Source organism: Andrena cerasifolii, chromosome 2, assembly GCF_050908995.1.
Source record: "Andrena cerasifolii isolate SP2316 chromosome 2, iyAndCera1_principal, whole genome shotgun sequence".
In the NCBI taxonomy this organism is placed as follows: Eukaryota; Metazoa; Arthropoda; class Insecta; order Hymenoptera; family Andrenidae; genus Andrena; species Andrena cerasifolii.
Window position 1 is genome coordinate 26,323,108 of NC_135119.1, and position 26,626 is coordinate 26,349,733.

At 39.3% G+C, this 26,626-nt stretch overlaps 4 protein-coding genes across 11 annotated transcripts; 2 read left to right on the forward strand and 2 right to left on the reverse strand.

Moving 5' to 3' along the window:
* The first annotated feature begins 1,650 nt into the window (after positions 1 to 1,650).
* Positions 1,651 to 9,642, forward strand: LOC143378703 (dynein regulatory complex protein 9). The gene is made up of 6 exons (XM_076830623.1): positions 1,651 to 2,121; positions 2,513 to 2,611; positions 2,913 to 3,153; positions 3,226 to 3,432; positions 4,405 to 4,536; positions 8,370 to 9,642. The coding sequence occupies exons 1-6, from the start codon at positions 1,949 to 1,951 to the stop codon at positions 8,568 to 8,570; spliced, it is 1,053 nt and encodes a 350-aa protein (XP_076686738.1). The 5' UTR covers positions 1,651 to 1,948; the 3' UTR covers positions 8,571 to 9,642.
* A 1,704-nt stretch (positions 9,643 to 11,346) lies between these two features.
* Prx6a (Peroxiredoxin 6a) lies at positions 11,347 to 26,451 on the forward strand. 2 transcript variants are annotated; one of them, XM_076831021.1, is made up of 6 exons: positions 11,347 to 11,356; positions 25,011 to 25,199; positions 25,494 to 25,650; positions 25,766 to 25,983; positions 26,065 to 26,137; positions 26,217 to 26,451. In XM_076831021.1, exons 2-6 carry the CDS (start codon positions 25,114 to 25,116, stop codon positions 26,352 to 26,354), a joined length of 672 nt encoding a protein of 223 aa, XP_076687136.1. In that variant the 5' UTR covers positions 11,347 to 11,356; positions 25,011 to 25,113; the 3' UTR covers positions 26,355 to 26,451. The 2 variants fall into 2 exon arrangements, with proteins under 2 accessions (XP_076687136.1, XP_076687135.1); XM_076831020.1 differs by lacking the exon at positions 11,347 to 11,356 and having other exon boundaries at positions 24,817 to 25,199.
* Fbxl4 (F box and leucine-rich-repeat gene 4) lies at positions 15,934 to 21,391 on the reverse strand. Of its 7 annotated transcripts, none has more exons than XM_076830961.1 (10): positions 21,201 to 21,390; positions 20,980 to 21,142; positions 20,561 to 20,882; positions 19,394 to 19,487; positions 18,190 to 18,646; positions 17,855 to 18,110; positions 17,405 to 17,765; positions 16,999 to 17,326; positions 16,506 to 16,904; positions 15,934 to 16,158 (listed from the first exon to the last, which is right to left on the reverse strand). In XM_076830961.1, exons 3-9 carry the CDS (start codon positions 20,783 to 20,785, stop codon positions 16,568 to 16,570), a joined length of 2,058 nt encoding a protein of 685 aa, XP_076687076.1. In that variant the 5' UTR covers positions 20,786 to 20,882; positions 20,980 to 21,142; positions 21,201 to 21,390; the 3' UTR covers positions 15,934 to 16,158; positions 16,506 to 16,567. The 7 variants fall into 7 exon arrangements, with proteins under 7 accessions (XP_076687076.1, XP_076687080.1, XP_076687079.1 ...); XM_076830965.1 differs by having other exon boundaries at positions 20,980 to 21,057; positions 21,197 to 21,390; XM_076830964.1 differs by having other exon boundaries at positions 20,980 to 21,113; positions 21,197 to 21,390.
* On the reverse strand, positions 22,008 to 23,626 carry Rswl (tRNA methyltransferase roswell). The gene is made up of 3 exons (XM_076830994.1): positions 23,164 to 23,626; positions 22,523 to 23,078; positions 22,008 to 22,331 (listed from the first exon to the last, which is right to left on the reverse strand). Exons 1-3 carry the CDS (start codon positions 23,544 to 23,546, stop codon positions 22,050 to 22,052), a joined length of 1,221 nt encoding a protein of 406 aa, XP_076687109.1. The 5' UTR covers positions 23,547 to 23,626; the 3' UTR covers positions 22,008 to 22,049.
* Positions 26,452 to 26,626: the final 175 nt, after the last annotated feature.

Sequence of the window (26,626 nt, forward strand, 5' to 3'; positions counted from 1 at the left end):
AATAAGGCGGGGACACAAACGCAAAACGCATAGAGTATAATAGAGTAGAGTTTTTGGCCCAGAGGAATTCATATAATTCGATACGGAAAAAAAGTGCAAATTTTATTTCCTCCATTAAAAAAAATCTCAAAGAGTGTGAGAACACTTTCTCTTCGACTTTCTTCCCCAGACTTTGAGGATTGTCTGCATATTCGATACGGAAAAAAAGAGTGCAAATAAATTCTCCATTAATTAAGGGGACGGTTACAGTCTTTTAAAAATCGATTTTTTTTTATTTCATTTTTCGAATGTTCAACCTTTTAGGAATATATGTTTAAAAGGATATTTTGAAATTCGTAAAATTTCCAAAGTCATAGGCATTGAGTAGCGGCAAATGCATGTGTAACAACCGGCCACTTGGGACTGACGTAAAACTTTAAACGCGTTTTTCTCGAAACAGTGTTCTCAAAATCGGTGGGACCTGTATCTCCAAAAGTTATTATCCGATTCGACTGAAACCTTTTTTATTTTGAAGAATATACTTCTAGCTAGGGGGAGGGCAGAACAAAATTACAAAAATTGAAAATTTATAATTTTCAAAGGCGTTGAAAGGACAAAAAATATAGTGAAAAGGTGATTTCAAACTTCAAATGTCGTTATTTTCTAAGAAATGTCATTTTTGTATTTTTTCTGGTTTCCCTCCTAACCAGAAGTATATTCTTCAAAATAAAAAAAGTTTCAGTCGAATCGGATAATAACATTTGAAGATACAGGTTTCACCGATTTGGATGAGTTTTTTTGACGCCTCGACTTTAACGACTCCTCAGTGCGGTCTGCAAAGATTAATTACAAAACAAAAAATATACTTCTATAACTTAAAACATCCTTAATACAATGCAACAAGTTTCATTAAATTACATATAGTAGTTTTCCTTTAATTAATTCCTAAAGATCACCTATTTTGATGGGCTCTAGACCGGAACCTCTCCTTAAAATCTTAAAGAGTGCTTAAAATCTAAAAAAATGCTAGATAGGACAGTTTAACTATGGAGGGCAGATTAGATATTATATAAGCTTCCTCTGAATATTCAGCAAGCCCACAGAATCCCATCGTATGTTCTTGTTTAGCCCCCTGCCCGTGGACGCAGTTGCGGAGAGAATAATGCCGATCGTGTACACGGACCTCTCCGCGGCAGGCAAAAATGTTCGGCGGGTCCGCGTTACCAGCGGCAGTTTCGCAAGAAAAAAAAAGGACCGCCCGGTGTGGTGTTGGTTAAGTACGATGATGGAGAATTCCCTCGTAACAGCGAGAGGTACAAACGCAAGGCGGGCGCGAGGCGTCCCGACGCTCGTCTCCACGGGCAACGCGCGCCGATGGATCAAACCGTATCACGTGTTTCAAAGCCCCGCGAGCTAGCTTTATCGAGCAGCATTTAGTTCCGTCGGAGCACGACGTATCATGATTAGTTTTACAGAGTTTTACGGCGGCCCCGGCGTCGCCCCTCGGAGGTTAGACCCGCCGCGATCCCGCTAACCGAATCGCAACTTCTCGCCGGGGCCCGCCGAGCCACGGAGTAAGTAATTGCGACGCTCCGCCCGGGGAGAAGTGGGATCCATTTAAAAATAAGAAAACCATCGATCCGGCCGCCGTCGATAGCCCCGGCAGTCCTCCCTTTAATTGGGGACTTTGGTAAACCGGGAGCCGCAGAAACTTCGCCCTCCCCTTTTGCTTCGAGCGATCCAAGGGGAGTTGAAATTAAATTTCTCGATTTCCATCGGTTTAAAGTTCCTCCGGGTTCGGGGGCTCTCTGTGATCGTCGCGAGGGGGGCAGTGATTACTTAAGAAGTCGATTGATCGAGCTGCAATTGAGGATTTCGACGGGACTGCACGATTGAATTCGGTGGTTAAGATCGAGGCAGCCAGAGGGGCGGGAATATCGCGGGCGGGGTGAAAAACCTCTGATACTCGATGGCTACACTCCGGGCGGATGGTTCTTCAGGCCTCTCGCCAGTGGAACGACAGGCGATATTAGCACTGCTCGAGGAGTACGCAAATGCGCTGGCCATTTACCACAACACCCTGGAAAAACCACTGGGACGCGATAACTGTATCCCGGCCGACTGCATCTTTTCTGGGGACGAGTACGTTGCACAGCGATACCTTCTGTAGAATCGTAATGATACCGCGGAGTGGGAGAGAAACTGTGCATTAGAGGGTCGAAGAGATCTGACGTTAGGGTGTCCGAAAAGTATGAAAGCAAGTTTTTAAGTAAGCTCAGAGAGTTGCTAAGTTCTTGGCAAGTATTCGCAATTTATTTACACAGTTATGAGTGGCATATCCACAATTGTGAATTGTGTTATTTAGGCAGTTCGAGATTAATAAATAATAGATTAATACAGTAGCACTAGATTTTTTACTGACCTCGGCTAGCTTTGTTAATAAATTGTATAAATTTGGTGCATACTGTTTGGACACCTTGTATAAGCTATCAAAGAAGGAGACTCGCACCTTTTGCATGTGGGCATGTTGCAGCGACTTGGACGTATCGAGTATGCAGCTCGATCTCGATGACATTGCGAGAATAGAGGATGCGAAAGAAGAGGCTGCGTCCGCGAAACTTTACGAGGACAGGTTCGAGTCACTTTGTTGGGTCACTGAACAAGTTCTTTACAATTTTTAACACCAAGAAGTTGCAGATGTATCAGGATGTAGAATGAACAGTGTTGAACCTTACAGTAGCGCCTCGATTATATTAATCAATTATCAATGAAATTGTTATTCCACGCTTGGTTTTCGTTGCAAGTAGGATTTTAGACAGCTCTTTTGCCCGTTAACGCTCCTCGAGTAATTAAACTTTCCATTGTACGATGTTCCACTGTTCAAACCTTCTCAAACCGCACTGCTGTGAAACTGCCCCAACAATACTTCACAGTTCATACGTAAGAAACATTGTGGAAGCCCTGATAGAAGAGATCAGCGAGCGTGGAACCTACAAGATTTTGTCCGACGAGGTGGAAAAGATAACAGCGCGCAGGAAGGAGGAAGAGGCCCTGCTGGCAGAGAAAGAGAGGCTGGAGAAGCTAGCAGTAGAATTGCAGAAGACGATCGCCGAGGAGAAGATCGCGAACGATGAAGAGAAGAGACGTATGATGCAAGAACTCGCCGAGGAACAGGTACTCGATTCGCGTGGCGCACGGTTTCAAACGTTTCTAACTATGGTAACGCGGCATTCGGAAACGGCACAGAGGAGCCTGGAGAAGCTGCAGCTAACCGCAGACGTGGAGCTGAAGTACTTCACCGCCTGGGAGGAAGCGAGGTGCGAGCAAAACGCGCTACAGTGGGGCATGGAAATAGAGAGGTTGGAAAGAACACTGAACGAGTGTCGCGTTCGTGAGAAAAATCAGGAGCGCGTTCATCGAGAACGAATGAAGTTTCTGATGCAGGAAACAGAGGTGAGTGCAAAGTAAGATAGGTTAAGCAGTAGTGGGGTCTCCAACGCGCATGCTCGGAAGATTGAAACAGCGCTGAGTGGAGTAGAGGTGCAGCAAGCGATCTAGTATGGAGGCTTCACTGAGTAGACCTCTATAGAAGTTCCTTCTTTTCCAGCCCTCCTTCTAATTCATCCTAAAATATCGCTATAACTTGGTAGGGTAGACCGGGGGTGGTAGAAACACTTTGACTTTGGAATACGATTGCGCAGGAACTGTTGTTGTTATTATTATTATTATTATTATTATTATTATTATTATTATTATTATTAATATTATTATTATTATTAATATTATTATTATTATTATTATTATTATTATTATTATTATTATTAATAATAATATTATTATTATTATTAATATTATTATTATTATTATTATTATTATTATTATTATTATTAACGGGAAATCCTTTAGTGTACAGAGATACAAAATTATTACCATTACTACATAGAAAGATAAAAATAAGAGAAGGAAATCAAATATATATATATATAAAATAATAACATAAAATAAAATAATATAATATAAAATAAAATAACAAAGATAAATTAAGATGAGATAATAATAGATAACAAACACATAACATAACATAAATATAAAATAACATAAACTGTTACATTTACAACAGAAACTCTTATACGGAAATGTTACTTACTTATTTCATATCATTGAGTCACAACAGTTTCGTTATTTCTCAACTAATATCCAAGTTATTAATAAAAAATGAGAAACCCCCTGTTATTTGGGACAAAAATGAAAGAATACATACAATCTTTTAAACATTCACATTTGTATATCAAAAGCTGTTCTAACCTGAGTTTTATTACATAAATACACTAATTATTCTTGATTATTTCGATCTTTGTCCATTACGTGCCGCACTGTGCGAGGCCTCGAAAGGTTCCGATTTGACAAACGTTCTCGAATTCACAGAATTTTGAAAGGAAAACCAAGGAGTGGGAGGAACGATACGCTCGCGAGAAAGAAATGTACGAGAACGAGATCCGCCAGCTTCGTATCGAGATAGCGACTCGACAAAAGGAACTTGACGAACTTAAGAACGAGGTAATCAAGCTTCCCTTCCATACAATAGAACTTAAAGACATTCTGAATTGTCGAATCATGTGGAATGACACTTCCCTTTAGATACACTTATAAATTATTTATTTATATCAGCCCCTTTAGCCCCATTAAGGGGTTATGCCTAGTCAGCTTTCGAAAACGAACGCGAATTTCAAGAATTTTTTGTGGAATATCTACTGTATCTTGTATTGCAACTATTCGCTTATTTTAAAAGTACATATATGCACCAGCTCTCAGTAATTTTTTTTATTGAAAAACATTAAAAAATGAACGAATAACAGCTGTTCTCGCGAAAGCTGTGTTGATATCGGTGAGCAAGATATTTCGCAAACCACTGTATCGATTGGCCTAAACTTTTGCAGACTTCTCTTATATACCAAAGACTAGTAGATGAACGAAGGATTTTTTATTTTAACAAAAACTGTATTTTTAATTAACGAAAAACGAACAATTCAGACATCGGAAAATAGTGGTTTTGCGTCAAACGGCCGCCGTTTTGTCAAAAACCAACTTTTTGAAAAAGCCTTCGTTCATCTACTGAATTCAACCATATATTAACAGAATGTTTTTGAATTTTTAATTTTAGCTGATCAGGTTCAGAGAAAACTTGCTCACCGCACAGCGCCTTTGTCAAAACAGTTTCCGCGAGAATGGCTGTTATTCGTTCATTTTTTAACGTTTTTCTATAACAAAATTACTGAGAGTTGCTACATATATGTACTTTTAAAATAAGCGAATAGTTGTGAAAAAATATACAGTAGATAATCCACAAAAAATTCCCGAAAATCGCGTTCTTTTTCGAAAGCCCTAAAACAGGCCTTTTTTCAAACGCAAATTGTAAAGCGATAAATAACAGTAGAGAGAACAGTTTTGTCTAATTTTAATCGTTATTCTATGAGCTTTAACACCAAAAAATAAAAATCTAAATATCTCTATATACATAAAAGTTGCGAGTAAAAACGTAAAGGCGTGAACCCGGTGCACCGTTTGATGGAGAACATAAAATCTCAAAAACCGCTCCAACGATTTGAATGAAAATTTAATGAGAGATGCAGAAAACCATTCTCTACGATGTGTCGGGAGCAGATTGTCGCGACAAATTCTTGAAAAAAAGATAAAAAATATTTTTCATACAAGAAATCGATAAAATCGCATTTTTCAACATAAAAATTGTATTATTTTTTTTCTCGACAATCTGCTCCCGACACATCGTAGAGAATGGTTTTCTGCATCTCTCATTAAATTTTCATCCAAATCGTTGGTGCGGTTTACGAGATTTTATGTTCACCATCAAACGGTGCACCGCGTACACGCCTTTACGTTTTTACTCGCAACTTTTACGTACATAGAGATATTTAGATATTTCTTCTTTCTTGTTAAAGCTCATAGAATAACGATTAAAATTAGACGAAACTGTTCTCTCTACTGTTATTTATCGCTTTACAATTTGCGTTTGAAAAAAGGCTTTTTTAGGACTATCGAGGGTAACCTACCCCCTTAATTATATCACTAGCGTGATTAAATGGTATTACACAAATCCACTAGATTTTCCTGGCACGGCTCTCGCAATCCCAATTCTTTTACTTACGACGTCCATTCGGAGCACAAATCAGAGAGTATAAATCCAAGTCGAATTAGTTAAGAAAAATAATCGCCTTCTCCAAGCTGCTCACTACAAACCCGTGCAAACGTAAACACTACTCACGGAAAACGATTCCTCGGCTACTATGGGATCCAGGCTCTCCTTTCCCCGAGACAGAGGCAATGTAACAGCCCGGGTCATTAAGAAAGAAACGACCACCTCCCGCGCGAACGCAAGGCTCGTCTCATTAAGTATTCCGTGTGTTGCCGTTGATTTACTGCACCGCGACCGTGCTAAGCCTATTGGAAATCAAGCACGGTAGCCCGCACCTGTAAGCTTAGAATCTACGTGCAATGCGGAAATTCTGCCGGGAAATCGATAACTCGTGTCAAGAACCTGTTTGTGGCTATTCTAAATCGCGCGAAATTCCATGAGCGCGACGAGGGGGTGGGGGTGGAAAAGAATTCGTGCCACGCGATTCAAGGCGACTTACAAAATCTGCGGAGACGCCCAACAAACAAATTCCTTGCTCGTGGAAACGGACGCGGGGAGGCGGGCCACTGGGCGAGCATAAAAATGGGAAATTTGACTTACAGGATTAGGATCGCCTGAGGCGCCCCGGTGCAAGCTGTGGGGAATAGAAAATTTATCTCAAAGAGTTCAGCCGCATCACTTTTAAGCAAAGTGAGCACCGATTAGAATTGTTTATTAAGGCGAAATAAAAAATGTCTGGGGATTTGAAGGTTTTATTCGTTTCACTTGTGCTTCGTGGAGATCTAGAAACAGTATAATTTATTTATTTTTTAAAAGGACGTCAGTAAAGAAAATCATGGAAGGTGAACGTTCCAATTTCTGCTCATTTTGAATTTTTCTTATTTTTATAAGCGTCGCGTTTGTACTATAGTTGCAACGAAATTATTCTAAATTATTTGAACATTTACGCGAGTGTCGCACGGGCAAAAAAACTATTAAAATGAGAGACACGTGATTTTTCGATTGTGTTTTAGCTGGTCTGTGGTAAGGAACACAGGGTCACTATTGGTATTCGATAATTGGGCAGAAAATAGTTTTTGCAGTGAAAGTTCTTATTTAATAAGAAAAACAGATACCGTATTGTGCTCTGGATGTAGATTTTTTACTATTTTTTTTTATTGTTTTATATATTAGGTTACTCGACAGAAAGAAGGTGTAAAAAATCAACAAACTCCAGGTCACTGGGTATCTAATTTTTGCGTGCACCTTGCAAAAATTTTTTTTTCCTTTTAAGCATTGCATCTAGTACCGTGCATCGTATTTTTTTTATTTAAAAATATTTACCAATAACTGAGTTATTATCTATCACTCGAAGGTTCTCTAAAAAAGAGGCTTCTGCGGTGACCACTGCTGTTCGAAAGTCGATCATCTAAAATAAAAAATTCAGAAGAATTTAATTATTATATTGTATTGTCTAGTATTCGAACGAAGGTTTTTTCGAAATATTGATTTAGGAAAAAATGGCAGATGTTTAAAGTAAAAGTTTCAATTTTTATCATAAATCTTGCCTGATTTTCGTCAATTAAAAGAAAACTAAGCATCGGCTAAAAAAATCTTTCGTTCAAATACTAGATAATATAATATAATAAGCAAATTCTTTTGAATTTTTTATTTTAGATGCTCGACTTTCGAGCAGCAGTGGTCACCACAGAAGCCTTTTTTAGAGAACCTTCGAGTGATGGACAATAACTTAGTTACTGTTAAATATTTTTAAATAAAAAAATTACGATGCACGGTACTAGATGCAATCCTTAAGAGGAAAAAAGATTTTTTGAGAAATGTGTTATAGCTTTTGAGTAAAAAATTTCCAAAGACCACTCTTTTTTGGCCTCCTGACTGAGCATAACCCCTTAAATAAGGAGGGCAGTATTAGACTCTGATCTTTCGTGTATTATTACCTAGAATCTTCATCTCCTAATTCAAACTTCTATTATTAAACTCCAACCCTATTACCCAAAATCCTCGCTTCCTAATTTAAACTTCTACATTAAACTCTGCTCTTATCACCTAAACTCCTTATTTTCCTATGCCAGTGATCCTAACAATCACTGTCCAACTAAAAGTACAGGGTCAAAACAGACCCCGCTTCCCCTGGGCAAGGCTTAAAACGCATCGCATCCGTCTGCCAATTTTCCTTCCCCCTCCGATCTTCCCCCGAATCGATGCTCCCCTCGGCCACTTAAACGGTGCACCGTTGCAGTATCGCAGCAACCAGGAATTCATAGACACGTATCTGGCGGAGAAGGAGGCCCTGAGGAGGGAAGAGGAGGAGAAGGAGCGGGCGCGGAGGAGCGCGATCAGGATTCAAGCGTGGTGGCGGGGCGTTATGGTGCGCCGGAAGTTGGGCCCGTATCGACCCGAGGAGAAAAAGAAGAAGCGACCGGCTAAGACGAAGAAGTAACGCCTCCTGTTTGACTTGCCCCTCGACGCTGCCGCGTGCAAATACACAGGCCAACCTCCCCTCGAACGAAACAATATTTATTCTTCCCCTGCGGCAAGGGTTGCTTTCTGCCCTTTCCACATACAAGCCCTGTAATCGTTACAACGATATATTCGACGGCTCTGCTCCTAAGCGGCCACTGTACCGCCGCATTTACTCGGCGAAAATAAAAAGTCCGCGGTGTAGAACCGAAAATGGAGAGCGGGCACTTGGACGCAATTTCTTCTCTATTGGATTAGTTGCGCATTGTGCCCGAGGAAGTGGGCGAAATTCCAATCTCTACGGTTCGTCACGTGGTAGGAGGCCCAGGAATTGTTACCGGGGGAGCACTGTTCACGCAAGAACCTCATTTCCCGTGCAGCACTTCCTGGGATCCTGCGGTGTTCAACGGCGCATGGAGCACCGTAGTAGTCGGCGCGGCGAGGCACGAAATCCTTTCTATCCTTATAGAATACACGTATAAACTTTCTACACGCGCGTACATACGGGGTGTTCCCGCGTAACTTTATCAGCGGCAATGTTTCTGCTGTATTTAAAATTTCATAGGTTTGTGTTCCGGGAGAGTTGCAAAGTTTTGTGGAGGTGGGCGTACGTAGTGAGAATAGTTTTGTTACGTTGGGAGGGGTTAATGAGATGAAAGTTTATTTTTTTATTTTTATTTTTTAAAGTACCTAAGTGTCTAGAAGGACTTAAGCCTCGCTCGCATTAGTCAAGTTGTATTTCGAGACAAGTAAAGGAATATTTTGTTTTATTTGTATTTTTTTGTTTTCCTGTGTGTTTCTAACACACAGGATGGCGTTTCAAGCATTTCGCTTATGTTGCCCAACGAACGATAGTCATTTTTCCTTTTTCCCTCCTCTCTCCTTCGGGTCCCAGCAGCAGCGACGCACCGGGAGACAGGTGATGGTCACCCATCTTTCCCCAGTACGCCGCCCGTGATGTTTAACTTCGGTGATCTTACGGGAACCGGTGTTTCCATCACGGCCATGGCCGCTGGTATATTTTGTTTTATTTTATTCTATTTATAAACGGACCGAAGCCCTCTTTACATAAATGTTTACAAAGTAAAAAGAACTTTACCTAATGTAACAAAAGATAGACATGCTAAATTACATGGTACACCGGATGAGACATTATCCGATAATCCCACGTAACTGTCTTTTAAAGGTGTGCGCAGATCCATTAAAGAAATCAATACTATTGTAGAGAGTACTAGAGTCAGCAATAATTCGATTTATTGGATTAATTAATCCATATGCAGATCTGGATTTAAGTGGTTGTAGTCCTGCTCTAGATCTCAATGCGCGTTCAGGTGCGTAGAAATTGATTTGCATAAGAAGAGAGGGACAATCAATATGGTTATTGATTAAATTAAAAATAAAGAAATGGTCGGGTATTTTTCTACGCGCAGCTAATGTTTCGAGGTCGACTGTGTTTAATATTGTAGAGTAATCATGATCGAATATTGACATAGGGTTCTTTAGCTTATATGAACAAAATCTGAGAAATTTATGTTGCACTCTCTCAAGCATGATTTCGTGATTAAAGCGTTTCGGAGACCATATAATCGAAGCATATTCTAACAAGGGACGAGCAAGGGTAATATATAGCAATCTTAGTGTGTGAATTGAATGAAAATCATTGGAAAAACGTAGTATGAAACCAAGTGTTCTTGAAGCCGAGTTAACAGTATAAGAAATATGGTTGGAGAAGTCCAAAGTTGAGGAGAAATGAATACCTAAGTCCTTAACTTCACTTATCGAGGAGAGAATCTCGTAATGGAATATCTCGAGAACTGTTAGAGATAGGGGAATAGTGTCAATGGACGAATTTTGTGTCTTCGAATGCGAAATATGACTGACTCGCCAGATTTTCAAAAATCCACAAAAATGATTTTTCAACCCTAACTTTGAACGCAGTTTTCACCCCCCAAATATGAAAACGGGGGGAAATAAAAAAACACGTATTTCTTATTTTTCGGTCCTCTATAACATATCCAAAAATCAAAATGATCGGAGGCGGACACCTAAAATACTCTCCTTGTTAGCGTTTAAGTTTCGAACGAGAGTCTAATTTCCTGGCACACAACACTTGAAAGGACTTGAAAGGATATTTCCAGTCAGGCTCACATTGGTAAAGCAGTTTAAAGTTACTCGAATTCGAGCGATTTGAAGTCGCCTACCTTGACTAATGTGAACGAGGCTTTACTGTTGTAAATCGTTCACTGTTGTAAAATTCGATTTACATATTTTATCGCATGTTTTACTACAAAAATTTTGTACATCCTCGCGCCCCGCTTTTCAAAAAATGGGGCTCTGGAAGGTATAACAGCTCCGGACGCCAAAAATATTAATCCAGCCCTGAACCCCACGAAGCTATGCAACTTTTTTAGGAAACATTTTTGTGGAATATATAGCAGAAATGTTTCAGGGGATGAAGCTAGGCGAAACACCCTGTATAATATACAATCTCATTCCTGTTATATGTGCTCCTTTCTTTAAATCCAAGGTTATCGCGGATACGCCATTCCAGCCTCCGAAGTCCCTCCTCTGAGACGCGAGATTGGTATTCTTATTTGGCGGCAAATTCGGGAATACGAACTTTGAATACCACTCTTGCAATTACAAATCGAATACCTTCAAAATTGGTTAAAAGAAACTGATAGAAATTGTTCAAAAACACCCTTCAAAACACCAAATTCTGGAAGCCTACTCAAAACCACATTTCTGGGCCTCAGCAGTGACACACTCAGAATTTAATCTTGGGGGAGGGTCCAACTTGAAGGGATAACAATATTTCGAATTCAATAAAATTCTTCAGGTGATTATAAAAATGTATTCAAAGAATAAAATTGAATTTTCTTTTCTTTTTACAAAGCTCCCTTTTTGGGGGTACCAGAGCCTCTTAGCCATCTCTGGGTGCTCTACTGGGCCTCGCTATGTGGGCCCAAGTTTACCATTTCAATCAAACACCGAGGACCAATTCGTCAAAGTGGCATTTCTGTGGACGAGCAGAATAAGCATCCAGGGTTTGGCTAACCAGTTCCGATCCAACACCCCGTGTGTGGCTATGTGTTTAGCAGATAAAGTAGAATATACACCTCGCCCAGCCATCTGTGATCCAACATCCTGTGTATACATATTTAGCGGATAGAGTGACGGATATGTTCGACGCAAATGCACGGTCGCTGGTCGCATAATGGAATTTCGTTGCAGCGTAGTCGCAATGTGTCCAAAGCGAAGGACGGGACACGACGGTACCAGACGGATAAAAATCCTACCAGAGGACTCGTTTTCTTTTTTTTTCCCTGCACCCCACTTCCCGCCTGACGCAGGCCCAACGAAAACACGTAGGCAGCTCGCGCGACCAGCTTCGCTCGTCCAGAAAGTTTTTACTCATTTTTGGTAGGTTCCTCCGGGGTGCGGCCGTGCGAGACGCAGCCGTGTCGAATACGTCCCCAAATAAATAGTTGTCCTCCTCGTTACGTTCGTTCGCTTCTAATTCGAATCAAACGCAGACGATTTTAACAAATTCGGTTTGAGAAAATTACTAGGGGCTCGGGGCGGGTTTGTATGTGGGCTAAGTAGGTTGCAGCGGGGAGCGGCAAATTTTGAGGGGTGGAAAATTTTAGGGAGCGACAAATTTTGGGGTGCAGCGAATTTCGGGGAGTGAACAATTTTGGGGAGCCGCAAATTTTGGGGAGCGACAAATTTTGGGAAGCGATGAATTTTGGAGAGCGACAAATTTTGGGGTGTGATGAGTTTTGGGGAGCGACAAATTTTGGGATGTGATGAGTTTTGGGGAGCGAAAAATTCTGGGGTGTGATGAGTTTTGGGGAGCGAAAAATTTTGGGGTGTGATGAGTTTTGGGGAGCGAAAAATCTTGGGGTCTGATGAGTTTTGGGGAGCGAAAAATTTTGGGGTGCAGCAAATTTTGGGGAGGGACAAATTTTGGGAAGCGATGAATTTTGGAGAGCGACAAATTTTGGGGTGTGATGAGTTTTGGGGTGCAGCAAATTTTGGGGAGGGACAAATTTTGGGAAGCGATGAATTTTGGAGAGCGATAAATTTTGGGGTGTGATGAATTTTGGGAAGCGAAAAATTGTGGGGTGCAGCAAATTTTGGGGAGGGACAAATTTTGGGGAGGGACAAATTTTAGGAAGCGACAAATTTTGGGGAGCGACAAATTTTGGGGAGCGACAAATTTTGGGAAGCGATGAATTTTGGAGAGCGACAAATTTTGGGATGCGATGAATTTTGGAGAGCGAAAACTGTTGAGCGGAAGAAATTGGGAAAGCTTTAAACACAAAGGCTTGAGACAACTTTAACAACAATTCACTAATTTTTCATACAGCAAATTAGTAGTAAATCATATGCGAGTTGTCTAATACGAAAAGTAGTTGAAGCAACCCTTGACACTTTGACCGAAATAGAAAATTAGTATCTGCTTTTTATCTCTCTGAAGAGGATCGAAAGTGCACCCGAGTGTCCCCGAATGTTTGCTTTATAAGAAACGGAGTATAGAATTAAAAGAGAAACTTTTGAAACTTTCTCAGGAGGAGTGATAACTTTGGAAGGTCTGACCGACTTGGAGAGACGTTTGCGCAGAGCCCGAGCCCGCGTTAATGATAGTATCGATGAAAAATGTCCCTCTTGTGGTCGTCCTCCGACCTCCAAAGCTCCGCGGCGGCACTCGCCGCTGTTTTGTCGCCGAGAGAAAGTCCCTGACTAGACGTGACCGACAACGACGACCCCGTGCATTTTCCTTCATGAGAAATTCACGAACCCTCTAACCTACTCCGTTTGAAAGCATGCAAGCTCACCCCCCGTGACCATGCGCGGCCAGCCACCTCCTTAGATTACGATATAAGGAATGGTTAACGCGATGTGGCGGTGCACGCACCCGATAGTGTGCTCCGTATATATGCAACGCTTTCCTGACCCAGCTTCTCTCTCGTAATTCGTCGCCGGATCGAACCGGCCGCGATTCTTCGCGATAAAACGAATCAGCGGCGCAAGCTGACTCGATTTCTAAGTTCCGTTTTCGGGAGCAAGCGACTGAGCATGGAATCGGTATGGGTGGATCAGTTTCATCCCCTGGTGTTCTTGTCGAAAGGGAAAAGTTGCGGGCGTAGGGGGTGTACCTTTTGGTACACTGCCTGCGTAAGTCACCCGGTCCGATTACCCAATCTCCGTGTTAGACGGCTTGAGTCAGGTCAAGTGTTTGCTCCTGACGAGTCGCATCGGAGCAACAGGAATCGTCTGGGAGGCGCCGAGCGCTTTTCCCTTTCGACTTGGACAGCAGGGTGGTAGGAACTGCGCCATCCAATACTTGTTTCATGCTTACCCTTCGCCTTTCCTTCTTTCCTGAATTTCTTTTAATCGAGCGATTGCTTGGCAGTTCCCTAGATTCTATATCTAAACCGAAGGGATCGATGAAACTTTGTTTCCATCCATCTCTTTGGTTTAGTTGGCTTAATGTACAGGGAGATCGATGGAACTTTGATTCCATCTATCTCTCTACGGGTCTCAAAACGCAGCAACCTCCTCGCGGTGAGAGCTGGTAATCGGTGAGAACCGAGCCGATAGCTGCGATTGTCAAATATTCTAGTCGGATATAAGAATTTCTGTAACTTGCAATACTATTGTAAAATGTAAAAATAAAATATGTAACTTGAAATGTTGTTCGATTGTTCCTACCGGACCCCAGAACACGAGTATAAAATTTGGTTTGCGTTAAATAAACCCGAATAGCATAGCAAGGTTAAATGGCGTATGTGTTCTTGTTTTGTTGTGATCCTTCATTCTCTGTTGGCGCATGGAATATGTTTATAAAACGATCTCTAAATTGTTACTCTAACAGAATCATTTATAAATCGCGGGTTGCGAATAACCTTGTTTCACGCGTATTGAATTCTAATTCCTACCACGCGTAGCGTTACAGTCTGTTTCGAGACTTCGTCGGTACCGTTGCATGCGACACTAAAATGGTAAGGGAGCCCTAGGACCCCAAACCGGTGACAGAAAAATGCATTGGTTGATAGGTCTATCCTATACCTCGTCTGTGACCCCATAAACCGGTGGCAGAAAAATGCATGGGGTCATTGAACTTGGTTCCACCACAGCGTTCGACTCTACATATCACAAAGTATAAAAACACTTTACCTGTCGAAAATAAGGCTGTCTTGCCGATAGTCGCAGCCATTGCACCCGCTGCACCCCGAAGATAAGTCAGTCTCGCGATCGGTATCGTACGAACGATCATGATCCTTCCGATGCTCCGCCACGATGCTCCACGTTCTGTGGATAAGGTAGAAGAGGTAGAGTTGTTTCCCTCGTCGGCAAGGCTGCGATCTTGCGTTCCCCATTCTGCGCTGCTGTTAGCCTTTCCAGTTCCACAGATCTCCCACCGAGTGTCGCTTGTATCCAGAAGAGCACTGTTCTCTAATTAGTTCACCATTCAACTCGCTAATCCATCCATGGACACTTCTCCGAGGGATGAAATTAAAGAACCCAGGGCCACCCCACCATCGTCTTCGGACCCGCTGTGTTACATAATTTCGGTGACGCTTAATAAAAATTACAATGACAGCGAGTGTTTGATTACCTGACCATGAATATGTTTAATTGCATAATTTCAGTATAAAAGAATAAGAAAACCAACAACTTCGTGCAGTTCGCCCCTTCCTTCGATTCAAATTTCCCTCCGAATGAGAAGCTACGTTCACATCAATGCAAAATAACTCGAATACAGACTGACTTAAAGTTCGTTGGGCAATATAGCACTGGGTCCCGAAACGCCATCTTTTGTAGAAACTAACTGTACAAGAGAGAATAAAAACCTAACCTAACCTAACTTGAATACAGCATTCGATACAAGCTTCGCGCTCCTTTGGTTCATGGTTAACTGACGGTTACACAATATCGCGAAGAAGACTGCGCCACCTAACTTAACTCTACTCAAATATTTTTATAACTCAATGACAGTCATTTTTGCGGGGGGGTTGAAGCAAAAGACGGAAGGGGAATCGCCTGTTTCAGCCATCTTGAGACGGTCAACTTGTGGTGCACTCTGTAGGCGAGATACATGTGAACTAATAAAATTAATATCATCAACAAATATTTAAAAAAATGGGTTTAAACAAAACTGATTCAAGATCTAGATTAAATATAAAGTATACTACACACTAGGTCATAGATACACTCATACACTCAATTTATTTTATAAAATTATTGACTTTATGTTAAATAGACCATCATTTATTCAATTTGAATATTCTTTTAATGACAATGTTGTTTGTACATATATAAAAAATCCCTTACAATACACTGTACAATTAACATTTATTGCGTAAGCAACGTACAAGTATCGTGTTATAAAATTAGAATATATTATATACCTTTATAAATAAAAGACAAGTATAAATACATATGTATTTCAATACCTATGTTTCCTGTATAAATGTATATGATTACAGTACAGTCCCGCGGTATTCCAATAAACAAGACCTCGATCACTCGAATCGTAATAAAACAACTTTGCGGTCACAGTACTTTAACCCCTTGGCTTACCGTTTAAATTTCGACCGCCGGCACCAAATCAACACCAGCGGTGAGCCACGCATCGAGCCATTTTACGGTTCGGCTCAGCGTCCGAAGTTGTCAATCGCACACGTCTTAGCCCCGTTACGCAGTTGCAACAAACTAAATACATGTGTTTGCGGCCAGGAATAACTGAGATGAAAAGCATCGGCGAAAAATTGAGTCGTAGTATCATCTAACCACGAGCCTGACCCATGGTGTTTACGTTTCGCCCGATCAGCGTACCACGGGTCTCACTCGTGCTTTCCATCTTTGGCCCGATCGAGATACCACGAGTCTCACTCGATGTTGTAAGTCAAGGGGCTAATTACTTCAATAGTAGTCAATCTTAATGTACTAAATATTATGGAATGTTCCCTATGACACGTCGGTGCTGATCACTTGAAAACTTCTTTTAATAGAAACATGTGGATACTGCTGACGCCACTCTTGTACTATAAAGTCACTAATACCTTCGCAGAAGCTGAGATCAATCATTTCCAATTTCGGACAGAACAATAGAAATCCGTAACATATATCAGGAGTAAGAGATCGAGCTCCCAATAAATCCAGCTGCTGCAATCGTGAACATAATAAAAGTGGTTCCAAATCCCGATCCGTTAATCCTCTAAACGCTGCTAGGAATACTTTCTCCAGATACCGACAGGAGGATAGTAATGCTCGCAAGGAGTCACCAGGGACACCCATTCCACCACTGCTTGGATTACGAACACATAATTATTAATACACATTAAATTAAAATTGTTATACGTATAAAAGTGACAAGAAATCTTTTTTAGAGAACGTACCACCATCCGAAATCCACCTCTCGAAGGTTGGTACAGTGGGATAGAGCTTTCACTCCGTGTAGCGTTAAAGTTTGCGCTTTCCAAAAATCTACGCTCTCCAAATATGGACAAGAATTTCCTAACTCAATTGCAACATCGTCTATATTCAAACGATCATGCATTCCTGCCAAGTTCAGGTGTCGCATTCGAACATTTTTCTTTAAGACGCAACATAAAGTAGATGTTTCAATAGTTGTTCTGTAAAGTTCAAGGCGCTCAAGCAACTCCAAGTTCTCGAGCTTTGAGAAGCCTTCGTTCGTTATGCCCATACAGTTGCGTAAACATAACTCTAGATAATATGTTTAATTTAGAATAAGTGATTTGTATACCGTCACAGAGATACGTTACAATGGTGTTTTTCATTTACCTTTTAAATTCGCACAAATTTTCGAGATTTCAAGGATAACTGCATTATTAACAAACTGACAGCAATTTAATCTTAAATGCGTCAATAGAGTCCCAGATGTCCGAAGGAATTGTATAAAATCTTGGTATTTAATCATGTTATAATTCCCGCACCATGACAGATCTAATTGTTGTAAATATTGGCACCTAGGTGCTAAACAATTTAATGCGGATGTATCGAAACAGTGCCAATAAGGTTTTAGATTAAGCGTCGTGTATAACAAAGCATCTCTCGCAATGTTATTGAAATGTCTATTTACTCTGCATAAGCGGCACAGTGACCTTAAATCTAAATTTTTCAAAATTTTTAGCACCGTTTCATCCTGCGAACATACATTGAAAATAAGATATGATTATTAATTTCTACGTAGTAATTTTAGTGTACCAGGAAAGGTAAAATATGATACAGTACTGGGAGTGCTGAGAAACTGTCGCACGGATGCACTTCAGAGTCACTTAAAGATACTAAAAACCTCTCCTCGGGGGAGTTGTTTTGTTCGTTCAACACATTCGGTGTTGAATAATGAATATCTCTGATGAGCTTTGGAAAGTCTTCTTGCAGAAACTGTTGTAAACTATTGAATGCTTCTTCTATAGGAGGAACAGACTGGTAGTGTTGACCTATTTTAGATACTAATTTGCCTTTGGAAATGTTATCTATTATCTTGCTGCAATAATTAAAAAATGTATCATTATATCGAATAGATAATTTCAGTATTAACGTGCAACATTAAGTGCCAACTAAACCTTTTATAAAGTTTGCAATGCGTAGAAAGTGTCCTCTTCAGAACAGTTAAGTCTTGGTTTGCCTTTAAATAATCCGGTGTTAGATTATAAACATCATCGCTACTACGTTGCAGGTGGCCCAGTTCTTGTGAAAGATCGTTTAAATTTTGATTGTGCAAATTATCGTTAGGTACGATTAGCTCTGAGGTTCCGATAAGTAACACAGCGTCTAACTCTGTATAATAGTCTAATAGATTGTGGTTAAATTCCAGTCTTATCATTTTCGTTTTAAAATTACATAGCTGCAAATGCGGAGAAAATATCCGCGGCTTGTGTGGTACGATTTGGGGAAACCCGCTCCACAATTGAAACCATTTCCCCTCTGAATTTCGTGCCCAGATTCCAACAACGCTTCCAGGATTATAGATTTCGTATATCGACACTCTAATTGGATATACTTCTTGATAATATTCGAGATCTTGATAATGTAAATAATATATCAATTTATTTATTTATGTGAAAACATTCTAAACATACAGGGTGTTCCTCTACTGATAGTCAGTATAAAGACTACAATCACGAGTGACGAAATGGCGGTAGAGGCTTCGTTTCCAAGAAAATTTAAAAAAAAAATTCAACCGACTTCAAAATAATAAAAATGCACTAAAAAGTAAAAAATATTTTTTTCCCTTATTTAATCTACGACTCTCATATTTTTTAATTCGACCCCAAATTTACACAGTGCAAATGATGAGGCGCGTTCAAGTTTCGAATTTTTCAATTTTTACTTGAAGTTTGAATGCGCGCAATTTTGTTAAATTTTGCCTTACGTGGCTAATTCTGGCACCTGCGATAGCGGTACTCATAATGATTCAAAATCAGCTTGGTTTCTTTCTTTCAGATGAGTCTGTGAGCTGAAATCACTCCCGCCGTCTTTTCAAAGGCGCGATTTTGAACTCCAGATAACATTGAAAAAACACAATTAAAAGTGTATTTAAAAAATTGTTCCGTATACATTATAGTATAGTAGCTTAATAAATGTAAAAAAAGTTTGACATTGTTATTCATTGTATTCGTTGAGAAAAAAAAACCTGAATGTTGCCGAATTTTGCGGCGTGATTACCAGAATGACCCCTTAAAAACTGGCTTTGAATTTCAGCTTAATACGGGTGCAGCATTGAGTAACACCCTGTATAACATATCGTTGTACTTATATGGTCCTTACCTATATAATCCTGGCTTACAATATCCCCATTGTTCTGTGGCATATAATCTATCAGTCTTGAAGGGGCTTTGTTCCACCATTGCCCATATGTTCTCTAGAATTATAATCCTTTGAATATACATGAAAAATTGTTATGAAAAAACGACGGACGCATCAAAGTGTTAAATTCATACAACACAATATGTATTTCATAATAATTCTTTACTTGCTATAATTGTTTTTCTACGATCTTATATTAAGGGAGTAGGTTACCCTCAAAATTTTCGAAAATTGGTTTTTTAGGATGTTTGCATATTCCGCTAGCTACATCTTTTCTACGTATTTTAAGCACAACCGGGCCCCGAAATTCTAAAAAATGAAGGAATTACAGTAAAACATGTACAAGCCTGCACATGAGATCGGAGAACGATGTCCAAGTTTAAACGCGATTTCCCAGAAATTATGTTTTCCAAAACGGTGAACATAAAATCTCCAAAACCGCTCGAACGATTTGAATGAAAATTTACAGGGAGCTGCAGGAAACTATTCCCCTCCATGTATTGGGAGCACATTTTCAATATAAATTCTTATAAAAAAGATAAAAAATATTGTTCCTACAGAAAAAGGAAAAAATCAGAAACATCAACATAAAAATTGTATTAATTTGTTTAACAAAATTTTGCTTCCTGCACTAGACGGATACTGTTTTACAGATTATAAAAATGCCTTTACTTTGTGCTTTAGGTAATTCACCTGTCCGGAATCGTGTTCACCATCAAACTATGCATCGTGTACACGCTCTCACATTTATATTTATAACTTTTTTTCCTATAAATATATTTAAAATTTTCTTTTTGCGCATTAAAGTCAACGAAATGACGCTTAAAAAGTAAAACCAAAATTATCTCTATATACATTTAATACTTCAGAATGTGCGTTTGAAGAAGGGCCTGATTTTGGGCTGTTAAGGGTAACCTACCCCGTTAAACTAATCGACATGCATATAGATTAACATTTTTTACTACACGTCAGTTACATTTCTCTCAAATCACATATAGTTTCATATGATGATAGGATTATCGTAGAAAGTAATGCTATAAAGTTCTCGCTCTACTCTCGCATTGTTTACAGTTGCCACTTTACTTAATATCATTGAAAATCATTGATAAATGAAAGAAATTAACGTACCATAACGAAAGCTTGTGGAAAATCTCCGTAATCAGGGAACTTACTGGGATTCCCAGCGATATTGTACGCTGTATAAGAAATACTGATGTTACTTCCATATTGAGAACTGAAGTCGCACACATCTTTCACGAACTGTTCGACGAATACAACAGTTTCCTGTTTCTCTTCGATTCTTTCACCATTTATCGGTACTATTTCAACTTTTGTCTCGCCATGAGATATCATGTCATTTACAATTAATTGGAAGGTTTCGACTTCGAAGTTCAATTAATATAGGTTAAGTACCTATGAAGTTTGTACTTTTTACGATAATCTGTATGATCTGCATAAAAAATCGTTTACAAGTCAAACCCATTATACAGGCGATCGTACGAAGTAGGATAAATACAGAAACTTTTATATAAAACAGTATCCTTTACCACTACTTTGTTGCCAGCAATGACATTCCTCTGATCACGATCTTTTAAGCGCACTAATCATTTGTATATCGGCATGTCCTGTGCTCAAACTACAATATGAATTGTCACATCTCGTGCATTCCCCGTTCAGGATGCTAAGCTTTTCACGAAATCGAATTGAAGGCTGAATTGTCTCAATGAATGACAAAAAGAGAAAAGAAAGTGGAACAAAGAATACCTACTAATCGATCCCTCGTGATTTACAGTGCTGTGATACTGGAATTTTATCAAAGAATTAGTACTACATATATGCGAAATGCACATTCGTCTGGAAAGCTGGAATAGGTAAATTCTTAGTGACAAAAGAAATCGAAAAGTCCTTTACCATTTTTGCAATCTGCGGCTTCGTTTTCAAGATAGAGCAATTGAATTATTTCTGGCTCGACTTCCGGCGCGCGCTATTTAAATAACGGATACCTGAGCGCACGACAGAAGAGTATGCTGATGCGCTTACTAAATATAAAAATACAGATAAATATGCATAAACATTGTTTCGTTACAATGTGTTATAATTCAGGGTAGATTCGAACCTAATTTTTAAATCCTCGGAACTCGAATCCGAAACTTTGTAAGGCTTCGAAACTCGGGGCTTTCGAAATCTGTTTTGCAAGTGGAATATCTTGCTTTAAGAACTGCAGTTGAATTTTTTTTGCATAAATCTCTATTGACGATAGTTAAACAAAATACAAACAAAAATATAACGATATACAAATTATCGAGACACGCTGCGAACGATTCTTTCATTACGAAAAAATGCTGTTCCGAATTCTTAAAATTCGAAACTTTCTTGGGTTTCCTAGTTTCGACGCTTCGAGAAACTCATCCTTAATTATAATAAAGACTTATATCAGTGCAATTTCTGATAACTCGCACTCGTAAAATTTACATTAAAAAACAGAATGACATGATAAAAAATACGACATTCATAGACAACTCATAGTAATGTGTTAACATTAACGGCGAGGTGGTAAACTTATTCGAATTCAATATTTTATAGTCAAGAATTTTATTGGTACTCCTATTAATAAAACCTAATCGTTATTCATTAGCTTCGCTATCAGTTTAGTTCTGTGATCCAATTTCTTCTGTAATACAGTTTCCCTTGCTACTTTCAATTTCCTTTTAGGCACGTGCGCAAATGCTTTATGCCAATTATTAGTGTGCCTCAAATCTAATAAAATACTTAATACTTGATTAAGGGGAAGATTCTTTGCGGATCCACTTCCCCAATCTAAGTACTCAGCCAAGGGAAGTTTGGCCATTGTAATGCCCTCTGCTTTAGCCTTCATAAACGTGACTGGTTGAGGAGATGACTGAAAAGAAAAGGAGCAAATGTCAGAATACCATTCCTAAATTAGTTACAAAAAAACTCTAGGACTATAATTGTCTCTAAATTAGTCTAAATAATACATGTAAATATTTCATATTTCTATCTTCGAATTAGTTAACTTCTTCAATATTTATACACCGTATAATACGTAGGAATGAAACATTAACATTTTACCTTATCCACCATGGCGCCAATTATGTATACCTTACATGGATCAAACTTTTGCAGAATGTTATTAGTATGCGGAGTAAGATACACTAATTTGCTTTTGTCAAATATGTCTAAATAGGACTTGGAAGTAACATTTAGCGGAAAATCTATATCGTAGATGGTTGGTATGACTTGATGAATTTTTTGCATCATAAAATTCTGCTTGGAAGTGTTGCAAAAGTAAAGATTAAAGGGATCGGCATGTGCTCTGTTTACGGAGAATGAAAGTGATAATTGTTTCGCACAATTCTGAGCTTCGGATGCCGTCATATAATCCTCGAATCCGAGATCGAACACTACCGATGGTTCGTACATCATAGCATTCATCAGTCTACCGTTATCGAAGTGCATCATTGTTGTCTCGTATATACGCAGGAACATTGTATTATTATGTAACCCATATTTACGAAAATCAGTTGACTGTCGTAATACGTGCGACCTTTGTTGTTTCATCTCTTCCTTTTTCTGCATATTATTCTCTTCTCTTTTCTGATTTTTCCAGAGGAATTCGACATAACTCCTAAATGTTTTGTAATATAAATCGAACGTTATACACGGAGATTATAGGAATCTAATGGCAAGTAAAATTTAGTAGGAAATACAACCTTCTCTGTGATCTACTCTTCGATGAAAACAACATTAACCAATCATACGGCCTGATTCTGTCTGGTACTTTCTCAGAGCTATGCCGTATAACTTCTATTTCTAATTTCAACTTATTATATTGCAACAGATTATCCGGATCTTTAAGAAGCTCATCCAGTTTTTCTTGATATTTCTGGTTGTATTCGGCATAAGTTTCCTCAGATCTGTTCGGTGTTCTATAACATCGCGTCGACGAGTGGTGTTGAACGCAAAGTGCTTGTTTGGGAACTATCACTTCAGAATTCACGGGTTTATATTGCGCAGGATGAACAAGGGAATTGGTGATGCATTTTTGTGTGACAGTGAAACAATTTCGAAAGGTGCGAGTATACATATTAAGCATAGTAACTACTGCATGGGCACAACACTATTTAACCTATATTCAATAGTTGTAGCTACTGGTAGCTGAGTTAGGAGCGATGGGGCCGCAATGATGGAGGGGGAAACACCTACAGGAGCGGTGGTAATTGCGCGCAAACTGACACCAGCGCCAAGCCAGCCAAGTGGCGCCAACGCAAAGCTAACCACAGCCAACCAGCGTCGACAATCTATTTCCCGGCGACGCTGGTTGGCTGTGGTTAGCTTCGCGTTGGGGCCACTCGGCTGGCTTGGCGCTGGTGTCAGTTTGCGCGCCATTACCACCGCTCCTGTAGGTGTTTCCCCCTCCATCATTGCGGCCCCATCGCTCCTCAGTTAGGAGTCCTAACTCTGGTAGCTATCAAATAAAATTTCTGTAGACAGTATTACAAATGCTGTTGATACTAACATTCCTAGCGAACGTAGCGCGAAGTATTGTATGGCATGCATAAAATGTGATTTATGAAACAGGTATAACGATTGATTTATTCATTTATTCGCATCCGCAGCAACAATATTGTTTGTTAATTGCTTTCGAAAGCATTTTAAAAATTTATTCGATTTGCGGAGCTTGTAGCGCAGCCAATAGAAACCTCGATGCAGTGGCAAGAGCCATCCCATTGATCCCCAGCTAGGAGCCAGTAAGAACGTACCAAAGGAGGAAACCGAACAAATGGAATGATGAAATATTAACTAAATACTCCTTTTAATATGTTCAAAAACAATAACTTAATAAATACCATTGCTTAAGATCGTTGCATAAGGAGTTTGCAAAAGGTCTAGATCCACAAAATGCAAATAAATAAACTTATTACACCTTGCAGACATTGAATGGGACGTTTTAATTTTTAATTTACAGATGTCACCGCTAGATGGCTATAACGTTTCAGGATACATAACCTATATAAATGTTAAAAAAATCTTTTAAAAGTAATAAATAAACAACATTATTATTAAACATGGTTGTATAATGAATTACTGTCTCTTAGTAACAGATATAAACCTCCAGAATGCGAATATTTATTAAAAAAAAATCCCCGGCTCAACTCCACACATTGCGTTTCCATTTCCTGTAACCCTGTTTATTATAAACTAAAAAAACAATGTTCAATCAGATTATTCTGCTCGTATATATATTACACATTCGGCTACATTAAGCCTCATAAAATCTCTTATAATTAGTAATGAACTCAATTCGTCCAGTCCATTCTTTCCTAATCGCATTGGCGTGGGAACACCGCTGTCAAAGAACATATGGCAAATTTTGCCGCGAAAACGCATTACTTCCAGCCAAAACGTTAATATTCTCCGGCCAGGCAAGAATAAATGTTTACACACCGTAAATACTTTTACAATTTCGTTTGAAGTAGTTCATGAAATGCGAAGAATTTTTTGTTTACACTAAACAACGCAAATAGGTGACGATTGCCTTAACGACAATTCTCCGTCGGTGACAGTCAAATTTTCAATCAATCGTGGATACGCAATAGCCTGGTGCTACTGTTCCAGCAAGATACTCTTAACAACTTTGGGAATAAATCTTTAATACTAATATGGTTCTATTAGGAGAAATATTTCCGAACTTTGTGGCAGAGACGCAAATTGGCACGATTAATTTTCACGATTGGCTGGGTGACTCGTAAGCCGGCATTCATTAGTGCACATAACCTGCAGTATCATTTCTTCATTTTCTAAACCATCAAATATTTCTAAGAGTAAACGTTCATTCTTATACAGATCGCTTCTATTGATTATTCATGTTTATCTATCGCCCTCGTTCTTTATTAATAGTTACTATTCGAATATATTAAATGCTGTTTACATAATCGTAAATTATACCATGTGCGAATTGTGTACTCCATAGGCGTACACGGAAAAAAGTATCATATTCGCAACATACGGTTCTTGCGAAATAAATGCGTATATTTTATAGATGGGGAATCTTGTTCTCTCATCCAAACGATTTTACGCCGGTCTGTACGACGGAATTGGCCCGGGTAGCAAAATTGATGCCCGATTTCGAGAAACTGGGAGTAAAAGTTATCGCATTGTCGTGTAATTCTGTCGACTCTCATCACAGATGGATAGAGGTGTGCTCTGTTCAATGAATCGTGCTTTTAAGAGTTCATCCGAGAATTTATACGATTAAGAAACAATGTAGGCTGAATAAGAAATGAACACTAACGCATGTTTTTAATCCCTCAGGACATAAAGGCTTACGGCGAACTGGCCGACACGGAATTTCCTTACCCGATCATAGAGGATGAAAGTCGGAAACTGGCGACATTATTAGGAATGCTAGATCCTGCGGAACTGGACAGTGATGGTATACCCATGACTGCCAGGGCGGTATTCATTATCGATTCCGCTAAAAAGATGAGATTATCAATTCTGTACCCCGCGACCACCGGAAGAAACTTCGAGTAATTCCTCTTTTGTATCTCCAATTTTAAAATTTTTATTTCCATCATTGTTGCATCTATTAATACGACCCTTTGACACAGTGAGATTTTACGAGTAATCGAATCGCTTCTACTAACGGAAAAATGCAAAGTCGCAACTCCCGTTGACTGGAAGGTTCGTATTCGCGGTCTCAACTATTCCATTATGAGTTAATGGGGAAAGAATAACGAGCCCTTGGTTTCGTGACTTTCAGAAAGGTGATAACGTTATGATTCAGCCTACTGTTTCCGACGACGAAGCGAGAACGCTGTATGACGTTATTAAAACTATAATATTACCGTCGGGCAAATCTTACATGCGTATCGTACCTCAGCCAACTACAGATAAATAATCCTTGAAATGTGAGAAACAACGTATTTTACAATGTATTTCCTTAAATTACCAAAATCAATGTTTGTAAAAATTAAAGTACACATTCTGATGATATATTGAACCCTCGTTTTTTTTTTTTGTAATACTATATTACTGTCATATCCTTCGAAGTATAATTATAAATAAGCGTATTCATTTAGTGCCATAACATTGGTACACGACAGCGTATCGTTCCAGATAGAGTACAGTAGAAATGAACAATTTTTATTTAAAAATTTCTTATTAATAATT